The 23,422-nt window shown below is 36.4% G+C and overlaps 4 protein-coding genes and 1 long non-coding RNA gene across 12 annotated transcripts; all 5 read right to left on the reverse strand.

Moving 5' to 3' along the window:
- Positions 1–1,358: 1,358 nt before the first annotated feature.
- SIS3 (SUGAR-INSENSITIVE 3) lies at positions 1,359–5,906 on the reverse strand. Of its 2 annotated transcripts, none has more exons than XM_086587744.1 (10): positions 5,773–5,906; positions 5,650–5,688; positions 5,505–5,571; positions 5,345–5,418; positions 4,813–4,951; positions 4,601–4,693; positions 4,127–4,192; positions 3,697–3,816; positions 3,035–3,148; positions 1,359–1,882 (listed from the first exon to the last, which is right to left on the reverse strand). In XM_086587744.1, the coding sequence occupies exons 1-10, from the start codon at positions 5,799–5,801 to the stop codon at positions 1,487–1,489; spliced, it is 1,137 nt and encodes a 378-aa protein (XP_086443870.1). In that variant the 5' UTR covers positions 5,802–5,906; the 3' UTR covers positions 1,359–1,486. The 2 variants fall into 2 exon arrangements, with proteins under 2 accessions (XP_086443870.1, XP_086443869.1); XM_086587743.1 differs by having other exon boundaries at positions 5,789–5,862.
- Positions 5,907–6,018: 112 nt separating this feature from the next.
- Positions 6,019–9,838, reverse strand: LOC147473187 (protein FAR1-RELATED SEQUENCE 5-like). Of its 7 annotated transcripts, none has more exons than XR_015210536.1 (7): positions 9,628–9,838; positions 7,245–9,466; positions 6,980–7,152; positions 6,778–6,875; positions 6,616–6,684; positions 6,439–6,525; positions 6,019–6,353 (listed from the first exon to the last, which is right to left on the reverse strand). XR_015210536.1 is itself a non-coding variant. In XM_086587741.1 (7 exons), the coding sequence occupies exons 2-7, from the start codon at positions 9,460–9,462 to the stop codon at positions 6,291–6,293; spliced, it is 2,700 nt and encodes an 899-aa protein (XP_086443867.1). In that variant the 5' UTR covers positions 9,463–9,466; positions 9,628–9,838; the 3' UTR covers positions 6,019–6,290. The 7 variants fall into 7 exon arrangements, 4 of the variants coding, with proteins under 4 accessions (XP_086443867.1, XP_086443864.1, XP_086443866.1 ...); XR_015210537.1 differs by having other exon boundaries at positions 7,245–9,463; positions 9,628–9,765; XM_086587741.1 differs by having other exon boundaries at positions 6,778–6,867.
- Positions 9,839–11,406: 1,568 nt separating this feature from the next.
- Positions 11,407–12,506, reverse strand: LOC147473188 (uncharacterized). The gene is made up of 2 exons (XR_015210543.1): positions 11,830–12,506; positions 11,407–11,750 (listed from the first exon to the last, which is right to left on the reverse strand). It is a non-coding gene; the product is annotated as an uncharacterized LOC147473188 (long non-coding RNA).
- A 1,827-nt stretch (positions 12,507–14,333) lies between these two features.
- LOC147473189 (small ribosomal subunit protein uS19-like) lies at positions 14,334–16,762 on the reverse strand. Its single transcript, XM_086587745.1, has 3 exons — positions 16,152–16,762; positions 15,436–15,570; positions 14,334–14,624 (listed from the first exon to the last, which is right to left on the reverse strand). The coding sequence occupies exons 1-3, from the start codon at positions 16,356–16,358 to the stop codon at positions 14,511–14,513; spliced, it is 456 nt and encodes a 151-aa protein (XP_086443871.1). The 5' UTR covers positions 16,359–16,762; the 3' UTR covers positions 14,334–14,510.
- A 69-nt stretch (positions 16,763–16,831) lies between these two features.
- On the reverse strand, positions 16,832–22,784 carry LOC147473190 (phosphopantothenate--cysteine ligase 2-like). The gene is made up of 11 exons (XM_086587736.1): positions 22,775–22,784; positions 21,578–21,631; positions 21,158–21,292; positions 20,911–21,034; positions 20,769–20,813; positions 20,587–20,672; positions 19,129–19,181; positions 18,948–19,007; positions 18,009–18,110; positions 17,478–17,597; positions 16,832–17,337 (listed from the first exon to the last, which is right to left on the reverse strand). The coding sequence occupies exons 1-11, from the start codon at positions 22,782–22,784 to the stop codon at positions 17,077–17,079; spliced, it is 1,050 nt and encodes a 349-aa protein (XP_086443862.1). The 3' UTR covers positions 16,832–17,076.
- Positions 22,785–23,422: the final 638 nt, after the last annotated feature.

Consider the following 23,422-nt stretch of genomic DNA (forward strand, 5'->3'; position numbering starts at 1 on the left):
CCCAATTTCTTTTCCTAGAACGTGCAACACACGTACCCGTTTAGTAGTGGATCATATAATTTAACTAAATTGAAGTATTGTAAAGGGATAAAAACGCATATTTGAAATCTGATTAATCACTCGAAACTATATAGAGTGATTATTTCTAACAAAGGATTAATCGTCAAAGAAGAAGACGAGCACACTGGTGCCTTCACCTCAATTAAATCTCCTATTTATACTATAATTTCTCCATTGTCTCTCTTATGTGAGTTTACTTTTATATTTTACTGTATCAGCTTCCTCAGCCCTAATTCAATATATACATAAATGATACTTAATTAATTATCGATATATATTTTTTCATTTTCCATGAATAAATTGAGATACATCTAGATTTTCTTATTCTAGGTGAACTTTTTGGGTTTTCGACCGGATGAAATTTAACAATAGCTAAGGAGAAAAAAGACTTTGTCGAGGAGTAGCTTTCACATACATTGGTGCTTTGACTGAAAGAACCAGCCACCACTCTTCAATAAGTTGCAATAAGGAGAAAGCAAAATATAATTTTACTTTTATCACATTGTAAAGCTTGCATTATCCTCTTACGACATTATAGAGCCTAGATGCATTTTTTCTTTCAAATTACAGATATAGGTGTTTTTGGCTTTTTGCTAATCACATTCCACATACTACATACTTAATGCACCACTAGGGCCGGCACAAGACAATTTGGGGCCTTACGCGAAAGTATAAAAAAACCCCTTATACTTGATGAGCAAAATTTATCTTTGAAAATCCAAAATTATTACTAACAAAAAGGCTAATTGTAGTATGTTGTTTTTTGCGTTTGAGTGATAAGAGAGCAAAGAGAGAAAAGTAATTGAAATCAAAGAGAAGACAATCAAGAAAGGTTTAAGAATAACAAAGGGGAAATGTGTAGATAAATTAGGATTTTAGTTAATGAGTGTTATGCGAGAAAAATGAGAGGGAATGAGAGGGAATGAGTGTTACGATTCATTTACTGATCAATTAGTGAATATCTGTTACAGTTGTATTGGGACTGTGGAAGACCATTCTTAGCTTAAGAAAGACCATGTTGTGCTTCACACGATTATTTACAAATAAAACGAAAAATAGTACACAAACTATAGACTATATAATTATGAGGCCCCCTGCATGGTGTGGCCACACCAGCTGCCTCACCTGCCTATAGGGCGAGCCGGGCCCTGTGCAGCACCATGGATTGACAATTCCTTCCTCATGAGTTGACACCTTAGCTCGTTTGTATAGTTGAGACTCCCGGCCTAGTTAATAGGTTTACCACCCAATAAATTAAACAAAAAAAGAAAAAGAAGGCTCTAAGGAGACAACGTTCAGAGGGTTAACCGTTAAACCTATTTCATGTAAAATATAATGTGAGTACAAATTATCCACAGTTGCTTTGGGTGAAAAAACTTTCTTCTCGAGACAACAACAAAAAAGGTGTAGTGAAATGTAGTTAATGCTAACATCGTGATGATTGATCAACTCTAACACTTGTAGTCGCTGGTGCTGACTCCGCTGTGTTTGCATGACTCTGAGTTACAGCCAGTCCATTTTCGGCAGCATCCAAGGCATTGTCAGTGTCATTGTCTTCCACAAAATTCTCTGTCCGTATTGGACGGAGCAGACCCTGCAGTCTCAGAAGATAGCTGTGACCAAGTGGCTGGGCTCGTACATAGCGTGTAGTGGTCATGACAGTAGCAGATGATCGTCCAGAATCAGCACGGATATTTGAGAGGGCACTGAGATCAAGGTTAGGAAAGACAGAGCATCGGCATCTGGGGCACTTTATGTTTAGGCGAAGCCACTGATCTATGCACTCTACATGGAAATTGTGAGCACAGGGGAGACCACGAACCTGCACGATGTCCAAGTAAGAGATTGGATATCAAGGACTATTGGAATAATAATGTTGAGTAAGATTCACAATTTGTATAAAGCAAATGTACCAACATGTGAATAATTTCCAAAGACCACCTGCAAGATCAGTAGTCTCAGGATGATTTTACCTTTACAAACTTGATGAATGATTTTAGAAACTTTATTAAGAAAAAATGTCAGGACTCAGGATGCATACACGTCTGCAAATGTGGAATCCTAGTGTTCTGTTGTACTAGATTACCAGTCCCCAAGTTCTCGCCTAAAGAACAGTTGCTTTGTGTTGCCAACCAGATTAGAACTCTTATATCTTCTATAATGAATCCAAATAGTTCAGGTATTACATTTGCAATAAGGTTTGGTTGTTCGGTCAGAAAGCACATATGATCCCTCCCTTTGTCACAAGATCAATCTTAAGTTAAGGGATTAAGCATTTTATTGATATGTGATGATTCTCAAGATCAGTGTCAGAAAATACTTGGAACTTATGGTAAAAACACATAAACTCGCTTCTTATCACAAAAAAATTGGAAACCCGGTATTTAGGGAGTAGGGGGGAGTTGTGTCACAGGTAAATGAAGAACTATGGCCAACCATTAGGTCCTAACTTAAGCAATCTCGTAACCATGATTTTCACTACTGCTGGAGGCAAGGAGAGACATAGAAATAGTATGAGTGTTAGTGTAGAATACTTACAAGACAACACTACAAGAAAATAGAAGCATTACCTAGATTAATTGTTTCCCTATCACGATGATCTACACTCCACATGAGTTTTCAACCTTTAATTATCCACGTGTAATCATTATTTCAGTTATCTGACTTCAACAAGGAAAAGTAATAACTTTCTTCACAAGCATGAGAGAAGGGCCAAATCATTCTCTAGTCTCATTGACATTAAGAAGATGTTGGACACTTAGTTATTTGACTCATTTCATATGTTTTATTGTCATTTTCGGGTAGAAAAATAAGAACCACTACAGATTTACAATTCTCAGTGAAATTGGATCCTTCAGAACCACTGAGACACATAAGTTCGTTTCCCAAGTTCTAATAATACATCGTGTCCTTGAAACAATTCCTCCGATCTGAGATGATAAAAGAAAGTACATGAGCGAACAGAAACTTTTACCTCATTTCCCTCGCTGAACTCTTCCAAGCATATTGGACACTCACTGCAATCAGTTGGAACAGCCTTTAATCTGAACTTGGGAAGCTCCTGAATGAGTGCCTCCACTGCTTCTCTCTGAGAAGAAAAGACCGGTCAAATGAAACATAAGCCATAAGAGACCACAATAAAGAGTACAGCTTGCTTAGGAATTCATTCAAAACAGTACCGAGTGCCATGTACTGCTCCCTTGATCCTTAAACATTAAGGGATTAAGGATTGAACTAGAAAATGAAAGTCTTGACTCTTGAAAAATAAAATCTTAACAGCTGAAATGAGAAAATAATTTTGTTTGGATAAGATCATATCTTCCACACTTTTGCAAAGAGAAAAGAGGAAAGCTAGTGGAGATCATTTTACTTCTCTTTTTGCTTGGTAAATGTTTAAATTTATATGAATTACTTAAAGTATCCAGAGAAAGCCTACATATACTACAAGAGCTTGTGGACAATAATCATCAATACATGTGACTCTAAATACTTTCAAAATCAAAGGGCATATGAGTTTCACACAACCCATGCCAAATCATCACCTTGGAACCTACCAACCTTTGGTAGATAAAATCACTCTATACTAGTGCAATTTGCACGGATAAGAATAAGGAATTCAGGGTCAGCACCAACTACCTGAGTTGTGGTTAAGTAAAGCCCTGGATGGTATACTGCTGCATCTTGGCCCATTCCTCTCATCTCCTGACCAGCAGCTTCAAATGCCCAATCAGGGACACGGATCATGTCAACCAAAACCTGTAAAAAGATGCCACGGCATTGCAACCTTCAGTTAACTAAACAACTGCACTTAAAATTGGAGGGTTATTTTGTTAATGCTTTTTACATGTAACTAAAAATGGGAGTAGAACCAGGTTATATGTTTCTTGGAAAGAGGTTTGCTACTTCATTTCGTCTCCCAAAATACAATAAAATAGTATGGGTCAAGAACCATATCAGTCTCACCTAGATAATCATATATCACATGTCCCAACAATATAATGTTTTAGTATGGAAAGAAAAAACTTTCTGCATGCAATTACACTCCAAGTCTAGTGGAAGAGCTTACCCCAAATTCTGAAACTGGAATCCCTTGCTGAGCACGTTGCAAGTGTGCTTCTCTTCGTGTCAACCACTACAAAATGAAATTTCAAATTAGGATCTGAAGTATTCAAATCTCCGTTGAATACATCAAACCTGCGACCCATGTCACACTACTGAGCTTATTATGGCACACCAAGTTGTGCCATATATAGTAAAAAAAATTCATTTAGCAAAAATCTAAATGCAAATCCTAGTCACAAGAAATTCACATTTTTCGAGGTCACGAAAGATTTGGATTCACTATTGCATGTGCTTTGATTTTTCCGCCTCACAAACATTTGCACATAACATATAAGAAGCAATGTAGGTTTTCCCTATTTCATATAATGCAAACAGATCAACTGTTATCTTTCTAATATCCATACTTGTAATAACCAAAAAATACATATGCACAATACAGCACTTGTAAGTTGTGAGTATAAAGGCATACGGAACTAACCTTTCCCGTACATAAGCAAGCAATGCAAACAAGTCCACAATAGCTAAAGAGCAACCAAATCAGGAAACCCCACTTTTGGCCTTCCTCGGGTAACTGCAAGCAAGATCGCAGTAAGTACACTCATTTAATATCACTTGTCAAAAGTTAAAAACGAAAACACTTTCTGTAAAAGCATCTGCACCAAGTTATAAAACCATAACCAAAAAACTTACACAGCCTCTAGCGCTAGTGAACCACAGTGTACCAATCACAGTCCAGGCCCACAAGAAAGGATAGAGAAGCAACGAAAGAATTGAAAGAACCACAATTCTTCCACAAAAACGTGCATATCTTTGTTGCCAACCTAGATCTCTGAAATATATTACCACAAAATCACCATACTCAACTCATGGTAAGAAACTAAGAGATACAGATACCTTTGGGAGATAAAATAGACTGCAACCACAGCAATAACAAAACAAAAAAACAAAAGGAACTGAGGAGAAAAGTAGAAAAACTAGATCGTTATCAAAACACCCGTGATAAGTCATATTCTAGTCCAAATAGAAGTAAAACAAACAAAAACACAACATCCACAGACCTAAAGATCTTTCATTATAAGTAGAAGAAGATTTGTAGAACCTACAGCATACTAAGTTGGACAAACACACAACAATAATAGATCTAATGCATTTCCATTTAAACGTCCCAACAACTTATCCACAAAAGGAGGGTACTGGCAGAGACTGAGCTGAGAATACTTACAACCCCATTCCAGAAGCAAGACCATTGTCTACAAACATCAAAAGGCGGAACACAAAAACCGCCGTATAATCAACCTAATAACACAAGAAAATTTACTAACCCGAACGGACGAGTATATGTATGGAAATAAGGAAAATGATTATATGTAAAAAGAACTCACCACAATCCATATGTGTAAAGGGTATGTACAAAGATGGTATCTCTTCCAGTTTATCGAAACAATTATTCTAATAAATTTAATTATAGTCAAGGAATTCTAATGAGTTAACTTAAAAGAATAAAATGATAATTAAAAATAAGGATACACACTTGTAGCTAGCATTGACAAAAAGAAGCCATCATACCTGAGACCAACAACAACAACAACAAAAACACTCATTTCAAGAAATTAACGAAATTTGGAATAAAGAAATGGAAAAGAGACTTACCATTTGAAATCTATACCTCTGATTGCCATTTATCGATTTTGTTGGAATTGAGAGTTGAAGAAAATGTTTTTTTTCAAGGAGAGAGAAATAAAAAGAGTCATGCATAGAAATGGAAAGAAAGAGACAGTTCAGCGTCTAGTGTGAGTTGGAAAGAAATATTAATATTTCACCTCGAAATACCGTCAATGTCATTATGCCGACATAGGTTGTTTTCGTTTCTAGTATATATATATATATCAGTCAGTATAAGAGCCAATGATGAGATTCCACGTGGTGAAAATGGCATTTTACATCATTTTATTTGAAAATTAGACATTGAGACTGTGAAATGAGTAAAATTCCTGTTCTCAGGCTGTAATCTGTACAACTAATAATTACAAAGAAAGAATACTACTACATCTTTGGGGCCTTCTCTTATTCTATCAATCTATCTCCAAATGAAACCAGCATCGAATCAAGGCATAAAACTTCAGAACAGTCGTGCATTTCTACTTGTCAATGTCTTGTTCGGGTACACCTCAATTCATCTCCTCATTATGGACAATATTTGAGTTCCTGTCTGGTGATAGCTGAGACAACTCCTACATGTTATTGAAATGGAAATTTGTTAGTAGAATATATTATCCAAAATAAAGAATTCACATATTAACCTTCACCAAATGTTACCTTGCTAGACGCAAAAGCCAAAGTACCAGAATGTGACTGCAAGTTTGTATGCATTGATGGTTCCGGCACTCCATGAGTGGCAGATAACTACAATGAATGTATACAAAATAATATAATTATGCTGAGGTATATAACCGGTATCAACATAAAAATGCTACATCTTTTATACAATTATACCTGAGTGGACTCAGAAATAGTATTCCTCGAATGAGGCTGGGGAAACAAGTTCGCCAACAGTTGTGGTACCTGCTAATAGTATCAAAAAGCTCTCTTATGCTCCAAATCCCAATAACCAAATTTAGTCCTAAGAATATTAATACTTTAAGCTTGCTGCACTACCTGATGCAGCAGTTGAGAGTGACTTGCATTAGAGGTGGTGGTGGTGGTGTTGGTAAATGAACAAGGTTGAAACGTGGGAGGATTGGATCCCTGCGTTACTTAGAACAAGAAATCCAAATTAAAAATAAAACAAAACAATACTGACAAGAAAAACAATTACATCACACAAAGTTTTATAATGAAGGGGAAAGGCAATACGTACTCGAGTAAATTGGCTTGACATGTAAGGTAGATTAGGGTGGACAACTGAGTAGGAATCAAATCCTGCGATTTCGAATGTCGTGGAACCTGGAACACCAACCCACTGGGGACAGTTATTTGGATCAATACTTAGTCCATTGAAATCATTCTGGGTCAGAATCTTGTCACTTTGACCTAAAATAAACATTCATGATAAAGAACGTATAAGAGCTAATATTTTTGAGATTTTGACTTGAAGAATTATAATTCTAAGAAATTTAACCAACCTTTTCTTGGTCTTTTATTTTGTAGATGATCCATGTTGTCATTTGAATCGACAAGCTTAGTCCAGGTCTTTTTCTTTCTTTGGCAATCATCAAGGCCATTCATTGTTCTAGGCTCAAATGGTTGAACTCGCTCGCTCCCTTCGTTCGCAGTCAACATTTCAATATCTGGAGTATCTTGCAGGCGAGTAACAGAGGCTTCCTGGAGTTCTTTTGTAGCAGCTTTGACTTCTTTTAAGCCATCTTCCAGTACACATTTAGCCACAGCATGGACTTCTTCATTTACTGACCCTTTTATTGCAATACTAATAGCATCACGAAGAAGCTGATTATAACGCATAATTCTAGCTGCATTACCAACAGCTTGAATCATATCAGTATCCTGTTCCTTTGCAACTTCACTTTTAGCATCTTTTGTCCACCTTTTCAAAATATAACGTGTAGGAATCTCATGAATATTCTTATGATACAGTACCTTTATAATATGGTGGCAAAGGATTCCAACAAACTCAAACAGCTTGCAGCTGCACACAACTTGACAACTAGATGGGTCAATTGTCACAGAGCCCTTTGCATGTCCCTCTTGGGTAACCTCAAACTTGCAAATCATCCCATTAACGCCACAATCCTCAATCTTACACATCAGCTGTTCTTTGTATTCACTGTCAAACATATTAAACACTGCGTGAGTGTACCTATCAGCTGCTTGCTTCAACATTGGCGTAGGAACAAACAATTCTGGCAATGTTTTCATTGACTCACATTCTTCTTCTAACTCCTTATGACGCTTAGATGCAAGTGCACTCTCATAACAAGAAAGAAAAACTGCAGCGGAGTGCTTCCTTCTCACAAAGTTTTTTAAGAATCTGTTAATACTTTTACCACGGTGAGGAGTAGTCATATCGGCACAAAATGTATCACGTCCATACACCAGTGCCCAATCTTGCCGTACCTTATATAAATCCAGCAACCATCTATTTTTCACTAGCTTATAATCCTGGAGCATCTTCTCCCATTCAGATGAGAATTGCTCTTCAGTTTCATAATTGTATAAGCATTTCTTGAAAATATGCCGGAAATCTGGATTCCTATATAAATGAGAAAGGTGCTTAACGCCATTTTGGAAAATCTGCCACAAACAAAGTCGGTGGAGCGTTTCTGGTAGGACAAGGGAGATAGCCTTGGAAATTTCAGGGCATTGATCAGTAAGGATTGTCTTAGGTTTCTTTCCAGACATAGCTTTCATCCACGTATCAAATAACCATACAAATGATTCAGTGCTCTCATCTAACAGTAGTGCATTACCAAAAATGACAGTCTGCTTCTGATGATTAACTCCGGCAAACAATGCAAATGGCCGGCTATATTTGCTCGTTCGGTATGTTGTATCCAAGATAACAACATCTCCAAAATGATTATAATCAATTATGGACATCGCATCCACCCAAAAAAAGTTGGTCATTTCATTTTCATCGTCAACCATTGTTGCATTAAAGAATGTCGGATTCTCCAACTGCTTCCTTGTAAAATAATCCAATATTTCAGAAGCACCATCCTGCCCAAGTTCTTCCCTTCGCCGCTTCTGAAGATAGCTTTCAACATGTTCAACTTCAGCATTTTCATGCTCTTGGATCTGTTGACTCACACCATCAAAACCTTCAGCAGGTTGGATCCCCACAATATCTGACTTTTCATTTTTAACTGCATCCTCAACTTTTCTATGTGACCTCAACGTAAAAGTCTTTTCCGGGTCTTCAAGAGCATGGTTATGTTCAAAAACAAGCTCACTAACAATCCACTCATCGGGCCTCTCATTTTTTATCATCATTCTCGCCATACAACCAGTTCTAATCCCTTTCCTCTCCTTCTTCACATACGGATACCTCGAATCCCTAGCTCTAAAACCTTGTCTAAAACAAACAAACATCCTACACCTAACCGTCCCATCTGCTCTCCTATACGTCTTACTCTTTCGAACACTAAACCCCATTTTCCTCGCTAACTCGTTATACTTCTCGTACGCTTCTTCTTCCGATTCAAACACCATTCCTTCATACACAATGTCACCATATTTAGCAAAACTAGACTCTTTTGGCACAATAGGGTCAGCCAAAAGTACTTGCTGTTCGTTTTGTGAAGTTTGTTCATTGTCTATTTCTAGCCCTTCATTCTCACCTTCTGAAGTGCCCAAACCTTCTTTTTGACTTTCACTGCTACTCATTCTTCTATAAACAAATTTCCATCAATATCCACTTACAAAAAATGTACTTAATTATTCAATAAACGTATAAATAAACTATGCATTATAAACTAATAAACCCTAAGAGAGAGAAAAAAGAAATGATCTTTATGATTAAAAAATGAGATGGGCAATAGAATTACTTACCAGTGAATGAAAAAGTATGGAAATGAAGAGCAGCTAGTTTCTAGTTGGGGAGAGAAGAAGGGAGTAGGGTTCTATTTTTTGTAGGGAGCAGAAAAAGTCTCCCTTAGCCATTGCAGGAGCCTAGCAAATCAGGAGAAGACACGTGTGAGGGATCAGTTGGTCTTGGGGATCATTTTTTGGGATTGTGGTCCTTCGGTGATTGTTGTTATTTGGACGAAGTGTTTGTGGTCCTGTGGGGAAAAATGGTCCCGTGATTAGGTGATGTGAAGGAAAGGACTGGTCCTTTTAAAATAAGGGAATATTGTGTCATGGTGTGGAAGGACCACTAAGAAAAGATTATGGTCCCGACTGGTGTTGAAATTAGATTGGCTGATTGCATGACTCATTGACATTTTGAGGATTTCCCCCTATCACATAGTGGTTAGCTTATGTTAATTAATTGAATCGATATTAAAGACTAGAATTATAGCATTTTAGAAAGACACTTGAATCGATATCAAACACCAAATTTTACCCCTATTGCTATTGAAATTGGTTGGTTTTTTTTTGGTTTGGTTCAAATATTTGGTGTTTTTTGGTTTATCTCCTAAAAATACTGGTATGTGGTGTCTTAGAAAGTTAGAAACGAGGACAATGGCCCAAGTTGAGCGTATCCAGTACATTAGTGATTGCATGATTGGGTCCTATAAAAGTGATGTATGTTCGTTTCAACTTTCAAGTGTTGGTGTGATTGGTTCCTGATTGAAAGGTGTTTGGTTGAAAAGTTTTAGTATGCTGAATGCAGTGTCTGAGTGCTTGTTTTTTTCAGTAGTCTTGAATGATGAATTGTTGAAGTGTAAAGTGGTGCCAAATTTTCAGCATTAAGCATTCAGCTGTGGATTTGGTGCTGGGTCTCCCGAAATGTGTGGTGTAAGTACGTACCTAAAAAGTAAAAACACGGATTGAGTGCTGAAACAAATTGGAAAAACAAACAAGTATGAAGGTGCAGTGTTGAGAGTTGAACTACCCAAGCTCAAAAGTGCTGAAGGGAAAAATAAGATGAATGATAAATGATTGTTGCAGGAGGAAAGTTAGTTTATCATTCAACACTTTTTAAGCGGTCCACCTCCCCATTCAGCATTTTTAACCTTTTGCTATTAGTGTTCGATCTTATTTCTTTCTTCCTTTTGGCTAATGTCCATCTCTATCTCAGTTCTGGGTGCTTATACGGAAATGGCATTTCTAATTGTTACTAAATTTATATCTAAATGGTTGAATTAAGTGTATGCAGAAGTACCTGAATGTGTTCTAAACTGTTTGAACTTTGAACACAAGTTTTTGTAACTTTGATGTAGAGTTATAGGATAAGTTTCTGCACTTCTAAGTAGTTGAAGTTTGATAATTGAGAACGCACATTGAGAGCCTGGGAATGAAATTTCACTTAGTTCGGTGTTAGAGTCCATCAATCCAAACAATTCAGGCTATCTAATAAAGAGTAACTATAAAATCCAAGAAACAATTTCTGATTTTAATGGCACCATTTTGCATCCTTTTCATGTCTCTTCACTTAAGTTCAAGAAATATGTCCATGTGCATGAGTTCGAATTTGGATCAAACATTTTGACATGAAGAGCTTGCCTTTTTGCTAGCTTGTCTGTCTGTCGTTATCAAAATTACTCTTGGATCTTTGCCAAACACCTCCCGATCATATACTAGGGCGTGAATTAGAAACCTTGATTAACAAAAGATACATGGAAATTCTAGAGCAACAAGGATCAAGAGAAATATCCTTCAAGTTGCTTTTTGTTTTTAATAAAGAAAACATATAAACTAGTATGCCATGAAAGTCCTGTACAAAGGTATATTACATTACTATTTGTTGGTAACAATATATAAACGCTGTATACATATATAAGTGTAATGGCATTGCCACCTACTGCCGCAGGTCTGAAAGGACGCACATGACCAATAGAATGCAGTCTAAATTTTCAGGTGCAGCTTGGTGGGTTCAAACACTGGTAATTACCCGAGACAGGTTGCTTGTATGTAGGAATGTCATTGGCATCCACATATCTGACTTCTCCAGGACCAAAACATAGATCACTGTGTCTGCCAATGGCAAATGCAAGTATTTAAGATCATATCTGCATTGACAACTAAATTCAGTATAAATATAATCATAACTACTCTGAATAGTATCTGATAGTTGTTAATCAAGCTTACTTGCGCAGGTTCAGTCCTACTAAACCAGCTTGCAAAATTGTCAAGTTGTCAGAATCTGGTGAGATGATAATCGCTGTCTCCCCAGAGTACTGGGTTTCTATAACCGACATGAGCTGTGTTACTCGAACAAATACATCAGATACGCTCTCGTTTGGAGTTCCATCATTAATAGGTGGTGGCTTGATTCTTGGTGAAACACCATCTGACGCATACACCTAGTAAAAGTTGATGTAGGTTAGAAACTGAGCTTCACATTAACAAGAAGTGTAGCAAGTATTGTGAGCATGAAACCTGACAATATGAGAACAAATTATGCAATGATGCTCGCACATATATAGAATGCGTGTTCGTGAAAGGAAGGGATGCAGTGCAAAAGGTATCATTCTTTCTTTCTCTTAGTGTTGGGGATTGTAGGGTTAGACCAATTATTGACAATATCCTAGTACAAGCTCGATGCTTCAACCCTTTTTTGTTTCGATGTACTTCTAATTGCTGTGATAGTAATGCACATAACTTGGCCAGAGAAGCTATGAACAGTATAGTCCTGTATTGCGGATGATAGTTTATTAAATTTATTTACCAATAAAATAATAAACAAAAAAGTTCCAAATCATCACACTATTCAAACGTATTATCAGCCCAAATATTCGCGATTTTAAAGTATTAATCATGTTTCAGTTTTGGCATGTCACTGAAGTTATATCTAGAAATCTCTGAATGAATCAGGCTTGATGAGACTGAACTCAGGGAAGAGATTTAGCACAAGCATTAAGTTGGATGCTTCGCTGTTTCATACTGGACAAAGTAGACATAAGACATGGCACTGAAGTGCAATTCTGAAGCCGTGAACCACATTCTGAATATAAGGAACCAGGGGACAGGTTGCCCTGGCCAACATAAGTTGTGCAACCATGTAGCCTTTTGCAAATCTATATTTTTGTTTACCTTTAGCTATTCTATGTTATTTGTGAAGCCATTACATATTCCCTGCATAAATCACGCTCGACGAGTGTGGACTCTTGAAAGAGTGACACAAGCCTTATGCTGGCTGCTTCGCTCTTTGATATTGAAAAAGGTAGAAATGGTAAAGAACTACAAGGTTAGATAATTGATCCACTCTACACACTGTAATCAAGCAGACCAACTTAAATTGCACAACTATGTAGCCTTTAGCAAATCTACGTTATTTTACCTCTAGCTAACCTTTATTTGTGATAGTCCTTTACAATTCTAGGAAGTAATTAATGGCATCTTATGAAATATAGAGGGAAACTTACTTATCTGTCCAGAAATATTGTGGCATGTCATCTCCCATTCCCCGCTCTGTGGCTTTAACAGATAGATAGATTCGGAAGAAAATTGGGATTGGTCTAGTATACTAGTTTCATATGCCCAGTGAAGGCATCAAATGATACCACAAAGATACCAACAGTAGATGGTTCATGGCTACCTCTTGGACACTTCTACCTCATATCCTACTGTCCTCACATTTATTTTCATAACTCTCAATTTCTCTTCTTTTGTGTCTAGAGATACTTGGCTACTATCTTGCAGCAAAGGTGAATACCGAAAATTTTCAAATAATACATATCGCATTCCCTTGAATGCAATTACTAAGATTAGCGTCTGCCTGTATCTATACTGGGCATCGTAGGCAAGGGCAGAAGTGTTTACCCTGAAGGAAAAAAAATGAATATCAAATATTACCAAAGAAAATATGAAAGTGTCGAAATCAGGAAGAAAGAAATGGTCGTTCCAAGCATTTAAATGTCCTCGATTCTCTGGATAAACCTATGCTAATGTTTTGTTAATGCAAGTCCACTGCTGGAAATTTCTTTAGTGATTTTTGAAATGTAACTCCTTAATTTGGTAGACTGATCACGAGAATAAGGGTTCTTGAGATCTTAGTTATATACCCACATTGGCTACAGAAGTTAAGAGTTGAGTCGGAATGAGAAAATTAAAATTAGTATTGCTTACCTCATTCAATACCTTTGTCTAAAGTTCGTGTTTGCTCTGGAGGTGAAACAACTTAACAACCTAGTGGAACTATTCTCGGTCACGAATCATGATTTCTCCACTTGAATTCTTCTTCATGGTCATAGAAAATTAGAAACGCCATTATGAGCCAAGGTTAATTTCTCAATCACAAGTAGAGTCAGACACTAAAATTCTTGTTCGACAAATCATACTAACGTGCACCTGTTTTGAAGCAGCAAACATCCTAATTCCTCTCCAAACTGGGGAAGGAATCACTGACCGAGTGGGGGTATGTCTGTATGCCATCCTAATTACACGGTTTTTTTGTTTAAAAAATTAGTGTTTAGGAACCAAGAACCATGATTTTTCTACGTTCCACGGTTAGAGGTTCCCAACACTCACTGTGGGGACAATCTGTTCTTCTCATGTAGCACAACAAACGATAAATGCATTATAATCAATATATAACAGTAGAGGGAAAAATTAAGCATAAGAGAAATGACCAGGCACCAAAAGATACATGCTAGGAGAAATAAAGAGAAGTTCATACTATTAAAATAAAGTCTAATTCAAGACGTCCATTTGTAATCAGACTCGAACAAAACAAGTTCTAGACAGGCAAACAACTATTCCTCAAACAAAAGCAAATCCTGCTTAAGACATTGGGCAGTACCACTTAAAAAGAGCGACCAGAACATTCATCACTTGAGCGGAATGAACCTAGATGAGTGAGTGGCACCAATACCAGGTCTTCCGTGCTTCACAGGCTTGTACGAAAACGAAAACTCCGCCAAGTAATGGCCAATCATCTCAGGCTGTAAACCAAATAACATACATAAGCACATCTTATAATAAATATTTCAAAATAAAAAGATCATTTATAACTAACTTTGCTTGTTTGAGTCGAGAACTCAAGACCAATGTAGCCTACTAACTAGTGCACCCTCTTCAATGATTGGCACCTTAAAATAAATCTAGACTTGCTAAGACCTGCCTAAACATCAACATTTCCGACAGAAACACCTATACCTTTTTGGATTCGTATAAAGCTTCATATAATAGTCACAGCAACAGTACTATTCGTGTACATAAACGATATGAACATACTGAATATGTTCAATTTTACCCAAATGAAGACCTGACATCCAGGTTACACTTTGTTCAACTTTATGAAATGAAGACTTGACATAGTGGTTTTATATTAGAAACACACTTCATCTTCCACTCCTTAAACTGTACAAAGCCAAATCCTACAGAGCATAATATTTTGCGACAGTCTTCTAGATTTCATCTATGTACTACCCAAACGCATTGGCTAACCACAAGTTGAGGAAACAAGACCAGAGTAATGCAACCACTAGCTAGGTTCAAAAATAATCTTGCTCTACTCCAACAATTCAGTGGGTTGCATAATATAAAAAACAGCTCCATAATTACGAATCACAACAACATTAAATCATTCGATTTCCATATGCTAATTATCACAAGTGAGCTCAAAACAACAATTAGCAATGGCCATAACTGGTCTCATCACAAATTCAATCAACATAAAAACAGACACTCAGACAGTAACAAATAATACTGGTCAACTGCATTGGAAACATTTCTAAATGGTAGTGAAAATACCTTTATTTCAACCTGGTTGAAGGTCTTTCCATTGTAAACTCCAATAATGCTTCCAATCATCTCTGGAACAATGATCATGTTACGCAGATGAGTCCTAACAGGTTCTGGCTTCTCACCAGCAGGAGCATCACGCTTCTGCTCACAGTAAAAAACAACACATGAACAGTACATTAGAAAAGTACTTCGAACATAACCAAAAACATAGATCATATGACAACATAACATGATAAATAAACCAAATGATCAATTCATCCAATACAAACTATCAAATAACAACACATAGATTCCATTGTTCAATTTCTCAAATAAGGTTATTCAGTTATTAGAATTAACCAATCTAATCTTTAAAAGTTGTCCCAGTTCCTAAATAACCATTTTGAAACAAAACAATACTAAACCAATAAACTCCAAATACAACCTACATATTACAAAACATATGACAATACCATTCTTTAATATATTCATATGGGCAATTTGAATAAAACCCACCAATCTGACTATCAAACAATATTAACCCACTGTTCAATCTCTCAAATTGGGTTGTTTAAACCAACCCAACCAACCCAATTGCATATATACCTATTATTATATTCCTAAATGGCAGTCATTTATAAACAAAATAAACTAGACCAACAGCTACATACCAAGTTCCTCAAATCATTGAAATTTCAGAACCAATAATCATTTGAAAATAAAATAATAAGAAGAATACTTACAGCCTTGCGAAGCTTCTTGATAAGAGCCATGGGTTTCCTTTTCAAACCACGCTGAAACCTACGATGAGCACATGCAGTGAAAAGCTTAACCAACTCATCAGTACCCATATCCAAAAGCTGGTCCAGATCCACTCCTCGGAATGCAAACTTCCTAAACGTTCTCCTCTTTGGTGCTGCTCCACCTACCTCAACCTCTGGTTCTGCCATAATTGCCTTTCTTCCTTGGAAAAATGAGATCCAACTGCTTTTCTAAACTAGCTTTCGGAGCTGCCATGAGTTTTTTTTGTTTTAGGGTTCTAACTAGCCTGACTACATTTTACATAACTAGTATACTGCTATGCAGTGGGGGCGTGAGCGGAGAGGGAGAGATTGAGAGGGCGTGGAGAGGGAGAGGGAGAGGACGAAGAGAAGAGAAGAGATGAGGAATGAGGACAGACAGATAATCAGAAACCAACCGCTCATTTGATTATCCAACGTCAGATCTCACGCACTTATAAGAGTTCATTTCTTCAAATAGCTTTTGGAGGCCGAGCAAAGTGTAACTTCATCTGCCTCCTTAAAGAATTACTCAAGCTTATTGGCAAAAATATGGAAACAATTCTGATATTTCTATCATTTAGAGAGCAAATATATCAGACAATCTACTAATAAAATACAAGCATAAGAAACCAACACATTCGTTCTGAAGAAGAAAATAAGGGAAACTGATTCTTCCCATTCCTATATATAAAGTTACAAACTTAAGAAGTGTACATTATTCATTTTGAATCTTTCCTCCTTTGTTTCTTTGTTTGTTTGTTTATCTTTTTTCTTTTTGGACATCACCTTCATTTCTTACAATTGGGGCAAAGGTATACATTATTCTTTTTAACTGCAATGGAATTTTAAAGATCTAAAACTCAACTTTTGTTATTATAATTATCTTTTAGGTTGATTCACTTGTAACCCCCGTGTCAGACTCCTTGATATAGGCAGAGTGTCGTTCTATAAGGAGATCAATCAATGGTTTCTCTACATCATCATCAGCCGGATTCTTATCTTTGCGGACAGTAATCCTTTCATTACTCGTTATGACAGTAACTTCCTCCTTGCGTGTCAACAGCTCATTAGCAACCACCACATTCATCTTGTACTTTCTTAAAGCCATATCAGCTTTCTTCAGTAAAATGTTTGAATCCGTCTCCAACTGTGAAAGTTAGACAGCATAAATAGACTCAAATGGATATGCAATGATATTTATTGACAACAGCAAACATGTGGACCGGTGTTCATAATAAATACGGCAATTTTCCCTAAAAAACTGAAACATGTATAAAAGTGTCTCACCTTGAAAGATATGCAGAAAGCCATTGGAGACCATTCGTTCCTCAGAACTGAGAGCATTTTTGGCACCTGACTGAGTCTCATATCCATAGGGCCAGATGCAGATTGAATCTTGTGTTCATCCTGCATAACAACGAAATTAGTAAACCAACCTAGTTTCTATATAGGAACTACAAAGCTATAGATGTGAATGCATTGAAAATAAAACAACACTCATGAGAGAGCATGCTCTTCAGTAAGAAATCGGATTATGATAGGTTTTGTATTAGAGAACGCATGCTTCTAGTGTACCAAGGGGTGAGCATGTGGTTAGCGAGTCCATGTTGGTCATCCAGAAAGTTTCATAAGAAATTTTAAATCGCATAGATATAAATTTACTACATAGGTTAAGTATAACATCTTTTCAATATGCAAATGATGTTATACTTATATGTTGTTTGCTGTGCATGCAAATGCGCAAGAGAAAGGTTGACATATTGAAAGAGTAATCCAACAGCATATAGACAATCATGGACAGAATAGAGACATTCTTACCATGCTTTCCCAAGGAACATAGAAGTCAGATACTGCTGCGGCAAGATAAAACATCCCGAGTGAACCAAGACTTTTCATTGATTTTGCAACTAACTGTAAAATCTGTTCATTGTCAAAGGATCATACGTTTTAAAACTTCATGAAGATTACACCTTTAATTACGTACAAACATCATAGGTAATGTATCATACAACTTTCATCTTAATTAATAAATATCATATCTCAAATATACCTGCCGAAAAACAAACGCAACGAAACTGAAATTGACAATAAAAAGTTGAGCCAATGGGAGGACCAAAGAAACAGCCAACAGTTACATAGGTATAAGAACATTTAAACAATCATGAGAAGACGAAAGGGAACATGAATCAAGTATTTCTTAGAAAATAACTAGATTTCCCTAAACATTATTCAAAGCACAACAAGGTTTTTAACGTGTATCTGCAGTGAAGCATACACATTTATCCCAAATGAATCAGTCCAACGGGTTACAACTTTTGTGAATAAAATGGGTAAAAATTGTTATTGAAAAACGAAGGCATACAATAAGAGGGCACAAAGTTAAACTAAAATGTCAAACAGGTCAAACCATTGGACTGCTAATGAAATATATTATTGTTGGAAGAGAAACTTACTCTCAAGGAAGAGAAATTCCAAGTAACGCGGAAATCAGGCAACCCTTAAACTGCTAGTTAATATATTATAAGACGGTAAGTTTTCTTCATTGGGCTGTGAAATCTCTTTAAAAAGTTTAGTTATTTGCTCAGAACGACCCAAGATGAGGTTTGTCTATGGAGCGGATCACAGCAAGGATTTTAACATATCTATTCTAACAAAATAAGCTGTATTCACCATAGACACACTATAAATTGACAGTCGTACATTTTGCTACCCTGTTAGCTACACATATCAAGTGGACATCTGGAAAGCAAAGCTAACCTGAAGGTATTCAAAGATTGTGGTGAATGGGAGTTTCAGCAAGAATCCCCCTTCTACTGCCTACATATAAAGAAAGAAAATTTTTCTCAACGTACGACACAACAATATAACAGGATCTGGAAAATTGTAAGAACAGAAATATTGCATTACAAACATTATTATGAACTTAAATAATCCATACATCGCGGTAACCTCTGATAGCATTCTTCACTGCTTCACAATGAGTTTGGCACACTGAAACATGATACCAGGTAATGAGGACCAGTACAAGTCATCTAAGGCAAGTCATCCCCTTTTTGTGCTTTTCTTTTTAATAATGACTTATTTGAAGATAACTACTAACAGCAGGAAGATTAGGAAAAACTTAAAGCATTGCACAAGTGATTAGATGACTATCTTTCATGCGTCACCTTGAAAAGATGAACAATTCAAAAGAAATTTAAACGCAAATTCTTCTTCTCACGATTCATAGAAAGCCATTTTCAACAAACTCAGTCCAGTCGAGTAGAAACCCATTGAAGGCCAAAAGATTCACAAAATAATTTAGGGGGATGCTTTTATATAGAAACACATAATCAACTATATTGCAGGCTGATACAATATATGTGGGGGGGATTTGCTGACGGATAAGAGCACTGAGGAAATAGCAAATTAGCAAGTTAAATCGTATCAGGTAGCATAAAATAGTGAACAATAATTTGCTCCATTACGAAATTTAATGTTAGCTGATGCACCGACCTCACAATCTACAACTCAGCAAGCTCCTAAATGCCTGTAGCTAAACAACTCTACTTTACCAAGTTGTATGCTAATTCCACATGAATCTCTGCAACACAGCACAAGACCCGAGCACTTATGCCTTAGGCCAAGTGGAGGTCCCATCTACTCACGGGACAGCATCAGCCATGTGACAGTAAAATACCACTCTCTCTATTCTTACTAAATGCATTTTTCTCGTGTGCAATGGTGTAGGGTTGGATCGGATCTATCAAATAATGCTCCTTAACCCAACAGTTCTCCCAATAAGAATCATAGAAGACCTGAGTCCAACGTAAAGTAGACATCCTTTTTTTAAGTGCGACATCTATTTTGGATGTCTCCCCACAAACATCTATGAAAATCATGCCATCATAACAACTTTTAAGAGAAGGCCACTCTAGCCCCTAAAAGATCGATGTACAGTAATACCTCTCCTATCCAAACATTCTATGTCAAAGAGCAAAATTCACTTGCTATATGTACCCATTGGAAATGAAGTTAAGGAAACTTGGCGAGCATATACCGATCAGCAACTCCGACAAGCTTAACAACCTCAGGCTAGAGATGGATGCCGTTTTATATTTAATGACAAAGATCGTGAAAATAAATGAAATGAAAGAAAAGAAATTGACAAGCGAGGTTGGACAAATTGCATCATTAAGAGATTTTGAGGTATAAATATGATAAGAAAATTATTAGGGAATTGCAGAAAAACCAATTTAAAGACTGGTATATGCATCTAAGCAACATATATCAAGCTTTATAAAAAGTTATAGGCTTGCATTGCCTGTAATAGTAAATATGGTAAATGGCAACCAAGTCCTTTACAGAAAACATGCGTCTTTCAGAGAAGTAGAAGTTTATAGTGATAACAGCAAACCTTGAACATTAGAATCCCTTGTAAGCTCAAGACACTCGAGGAATGAATCATCTGGGAGCAATCTACAGTATGGCTGGCAGGTTCCACTGTGTAAAGAAATCATGAAGTATGATTAGATTCAAGAAAACAATAACACAGAATTTTTTTAACCCACTCAAAAGCTTCTAAGAAAGAATATCCACCGTTGATGTAGAAAGATAACTGCATAACCAGCCTTCACAAAATACCTGCAACATCATCTGTGAGTCCTTGTAATAATTGATATCGCAAAACAAGAACTGTCCCAGATTTAACATTTATTGAATCAGAGGAAAATGACATTACTCGGTAGATATTGCACCTCGATGTCCTGAACTAAAGTTATCAATGTAACGAACACAACGTTGTTCCAAAGGAACAGTGGTACCTCCAGAAGTCACACAAACAATCCTTCTCGGATATCCATTACCTGTACATAAAGTCAAAAGGATCACCAAATCAAAGACTGCACACATGCATCTACAATGCTGCTAGAAACAAATGGACTTGATAAGTATGCAAAAGGAAAAAGACGAGAGAAGGGGAGACATGGCTGATGATGAAAAATTCCTTTCAATGAACTCATGCAGTTTCCTGCTAATATTAAGATCATCCCTCAATGGCGGAGCTGAACTGAAAAATGATATGATGTCATTTAATGTTTCTGGGGGAACTCCTGGTCCATTACCTGAATCCATTTGGAAGGATAACACTAACGAAGTTATACTTCCATTTTATTGTTTAAATCCATAAAATCTTCCAATTCAATGGTATCATTATATTAACTCGACAAATAAAATAATTGAAATCGGAACAGCTTTAGAACCAATTCATTGTTTTGCTCAACAATCTATATTAAACCCATTGCTTTATAACCAACCCAAAAACATTCAAAAAAATCGAAACTTTTCAGTAATTTCAACCAGTAAATGCATAAAAAATCATTGCTAATAGTAACAAATCAGGAAGGTACCTAAAAGATAAAGAAGCGGGGGCGTTGCCCAAATAAGCAAGTTGAGCTGGGCAGCTGGTTTTGATCAGGGGAGAGGGAAGAAAATTAAAAGAGGAAGTGGTTCAAGTGATGGGGGGAGACTTATCCTATAAAACCACACGTTTAAATAAAGAAGTGGTCTTATTAGTTCCAATGATTAAGCTGTGTGTAATCTATCCATTTTTTCCTCTTTTGTCTCTTCTCCTTGTTGTTGTTAATTTCTAATTTTTCCATGTGTCAAATTCTAATTTTGCCACGTCAAAAAATTTAATTCCACGTCACTCTTCAAGTGCCGGAAATGAACTGGAAAAATGGAGCTGGATACGTTTTACAAGTCTAGAGTTAAAATTGCATAAAGTGAAGTTCAGGGGGTAAGTGGTAAAATGCGACAAGTTCGAGGATGAAAACTGCCTTTTTGTCTTATTGTTACTTTTTTTTTTGTTGGGTGAGATAAGATGTCTACATAATCTCGCCCCCTTAGTTTAGAATCCTGGCTCCGTGTCTCTGATTTCTCCTTCTTTTCCAAACCATTGTTGTATTTGTTTATAATAAGAGTCGAAAGAGAATCCTGATTTTGATTCTTTGAAATTTAAACTCTCAAGAACCTTGAGCAAATCAGTTCCGCTAACTGGTGATGTGTTGTTAAACAACTTATAATCTTCATACCCTACCAGTTTGTTGGAGTAAAGTATTATAATCTTGAGCACTACAAGACCATGTGATTATTGAATCTTCTCCTCTAACTTCTTGAACATCACTTACAACTGAGGTGTTATTACATAGTTCATCATGACTTTCATCAAAAGGTGACGACACAATGGTTGAAGAACCCCCTTATCTTTTTTGCTCTTTTTGCTCTATTTCTTTTTTCTCTTTTTATTTGATCTCTTTCTAACTCCATGATAGAATTCTCAATTTCAACGAACCTTCTTATTCTTTTTTTGCTTGAGATGAATTGAACCTAATTACTTCTTCTAGTTCTTGCTCACTTTTTCTCTTTCTATTATTTTTCTCAACCCTAAAATGTTAAAAAAAAATAAGAAAAAACTAGCTTGGCATGCATGTGTCTTTATAAGAGAAGAGAATGATTTCTCATTGTGAAAAACGGGTGGAAACTGTAATGATGAATTGTGTGTTTGATCAGGTGGTACACGAGGAAGACTGGCTATATATCGCTACCTGAATCCATCCGTGCCTTTTTTTTGTAGACACGTCATGGTAGAACAATTCATGATTAGATTCAAATTGTACAACATCCAAATAAAATTACGCAATTTGTTAATGTATTTCATGGTGCGTCACTTCCAGTTGTCTTTCATATATTTGATTACAATCTAGCAATTAATGTGGACAACTAGTTAACTCACGTAGCTAGCAAGAACAAAGAGTTTTCTTGGCTGAGCTAGCAAATTTGTTATTGTTATTCCTAAAACAGACTCCTACTTACACATGCAGTTACACTTGAATACTCGATACTAATGAGCAAAAACAAGGTTACACTATTTATAAGAGAAGAGAATGATTTCTCGTTGTGAAAAAATGGGTGGAAGCTGTAATGATGAATTATGTGTTTGATCAGGTGGTAAACGAGGGAGATTGGCTATATATCGCTACGTGAATCCATCCGTACATTTTTTTTGTGGACACGTCACGGTAGAAAAATTTATGATTAAATTCAAATTGTACAACATCCAAATAAAATTACACAATTCATCAATGTATTTCATGGTGTATCACTTCCAGCTGTCTTTCATATATTTGATTACAATATAGCAATTAATGTGGACAACTAGTTAACTCACATAGCTAACAAGAACAAAGAGTTTT

This window comes from Coptis chinensis, unplaced genomic scaffold (genome assembly GCF_015680905.1).
Source record: "Coptis chinensis isolate HL-2020 unplaced genomic scaffold, ASM1568090v1 utg3977_pilon_pilon, whole genome shotgun sequence".
Taxonomy (NCBI): domain Eukaryota; kingdom Viridiplantae; phylum Streptophyta; class Magnoliopsida; order Ranunculales; family Ranunculaceae; genus Coptis; species Coptis chinensis.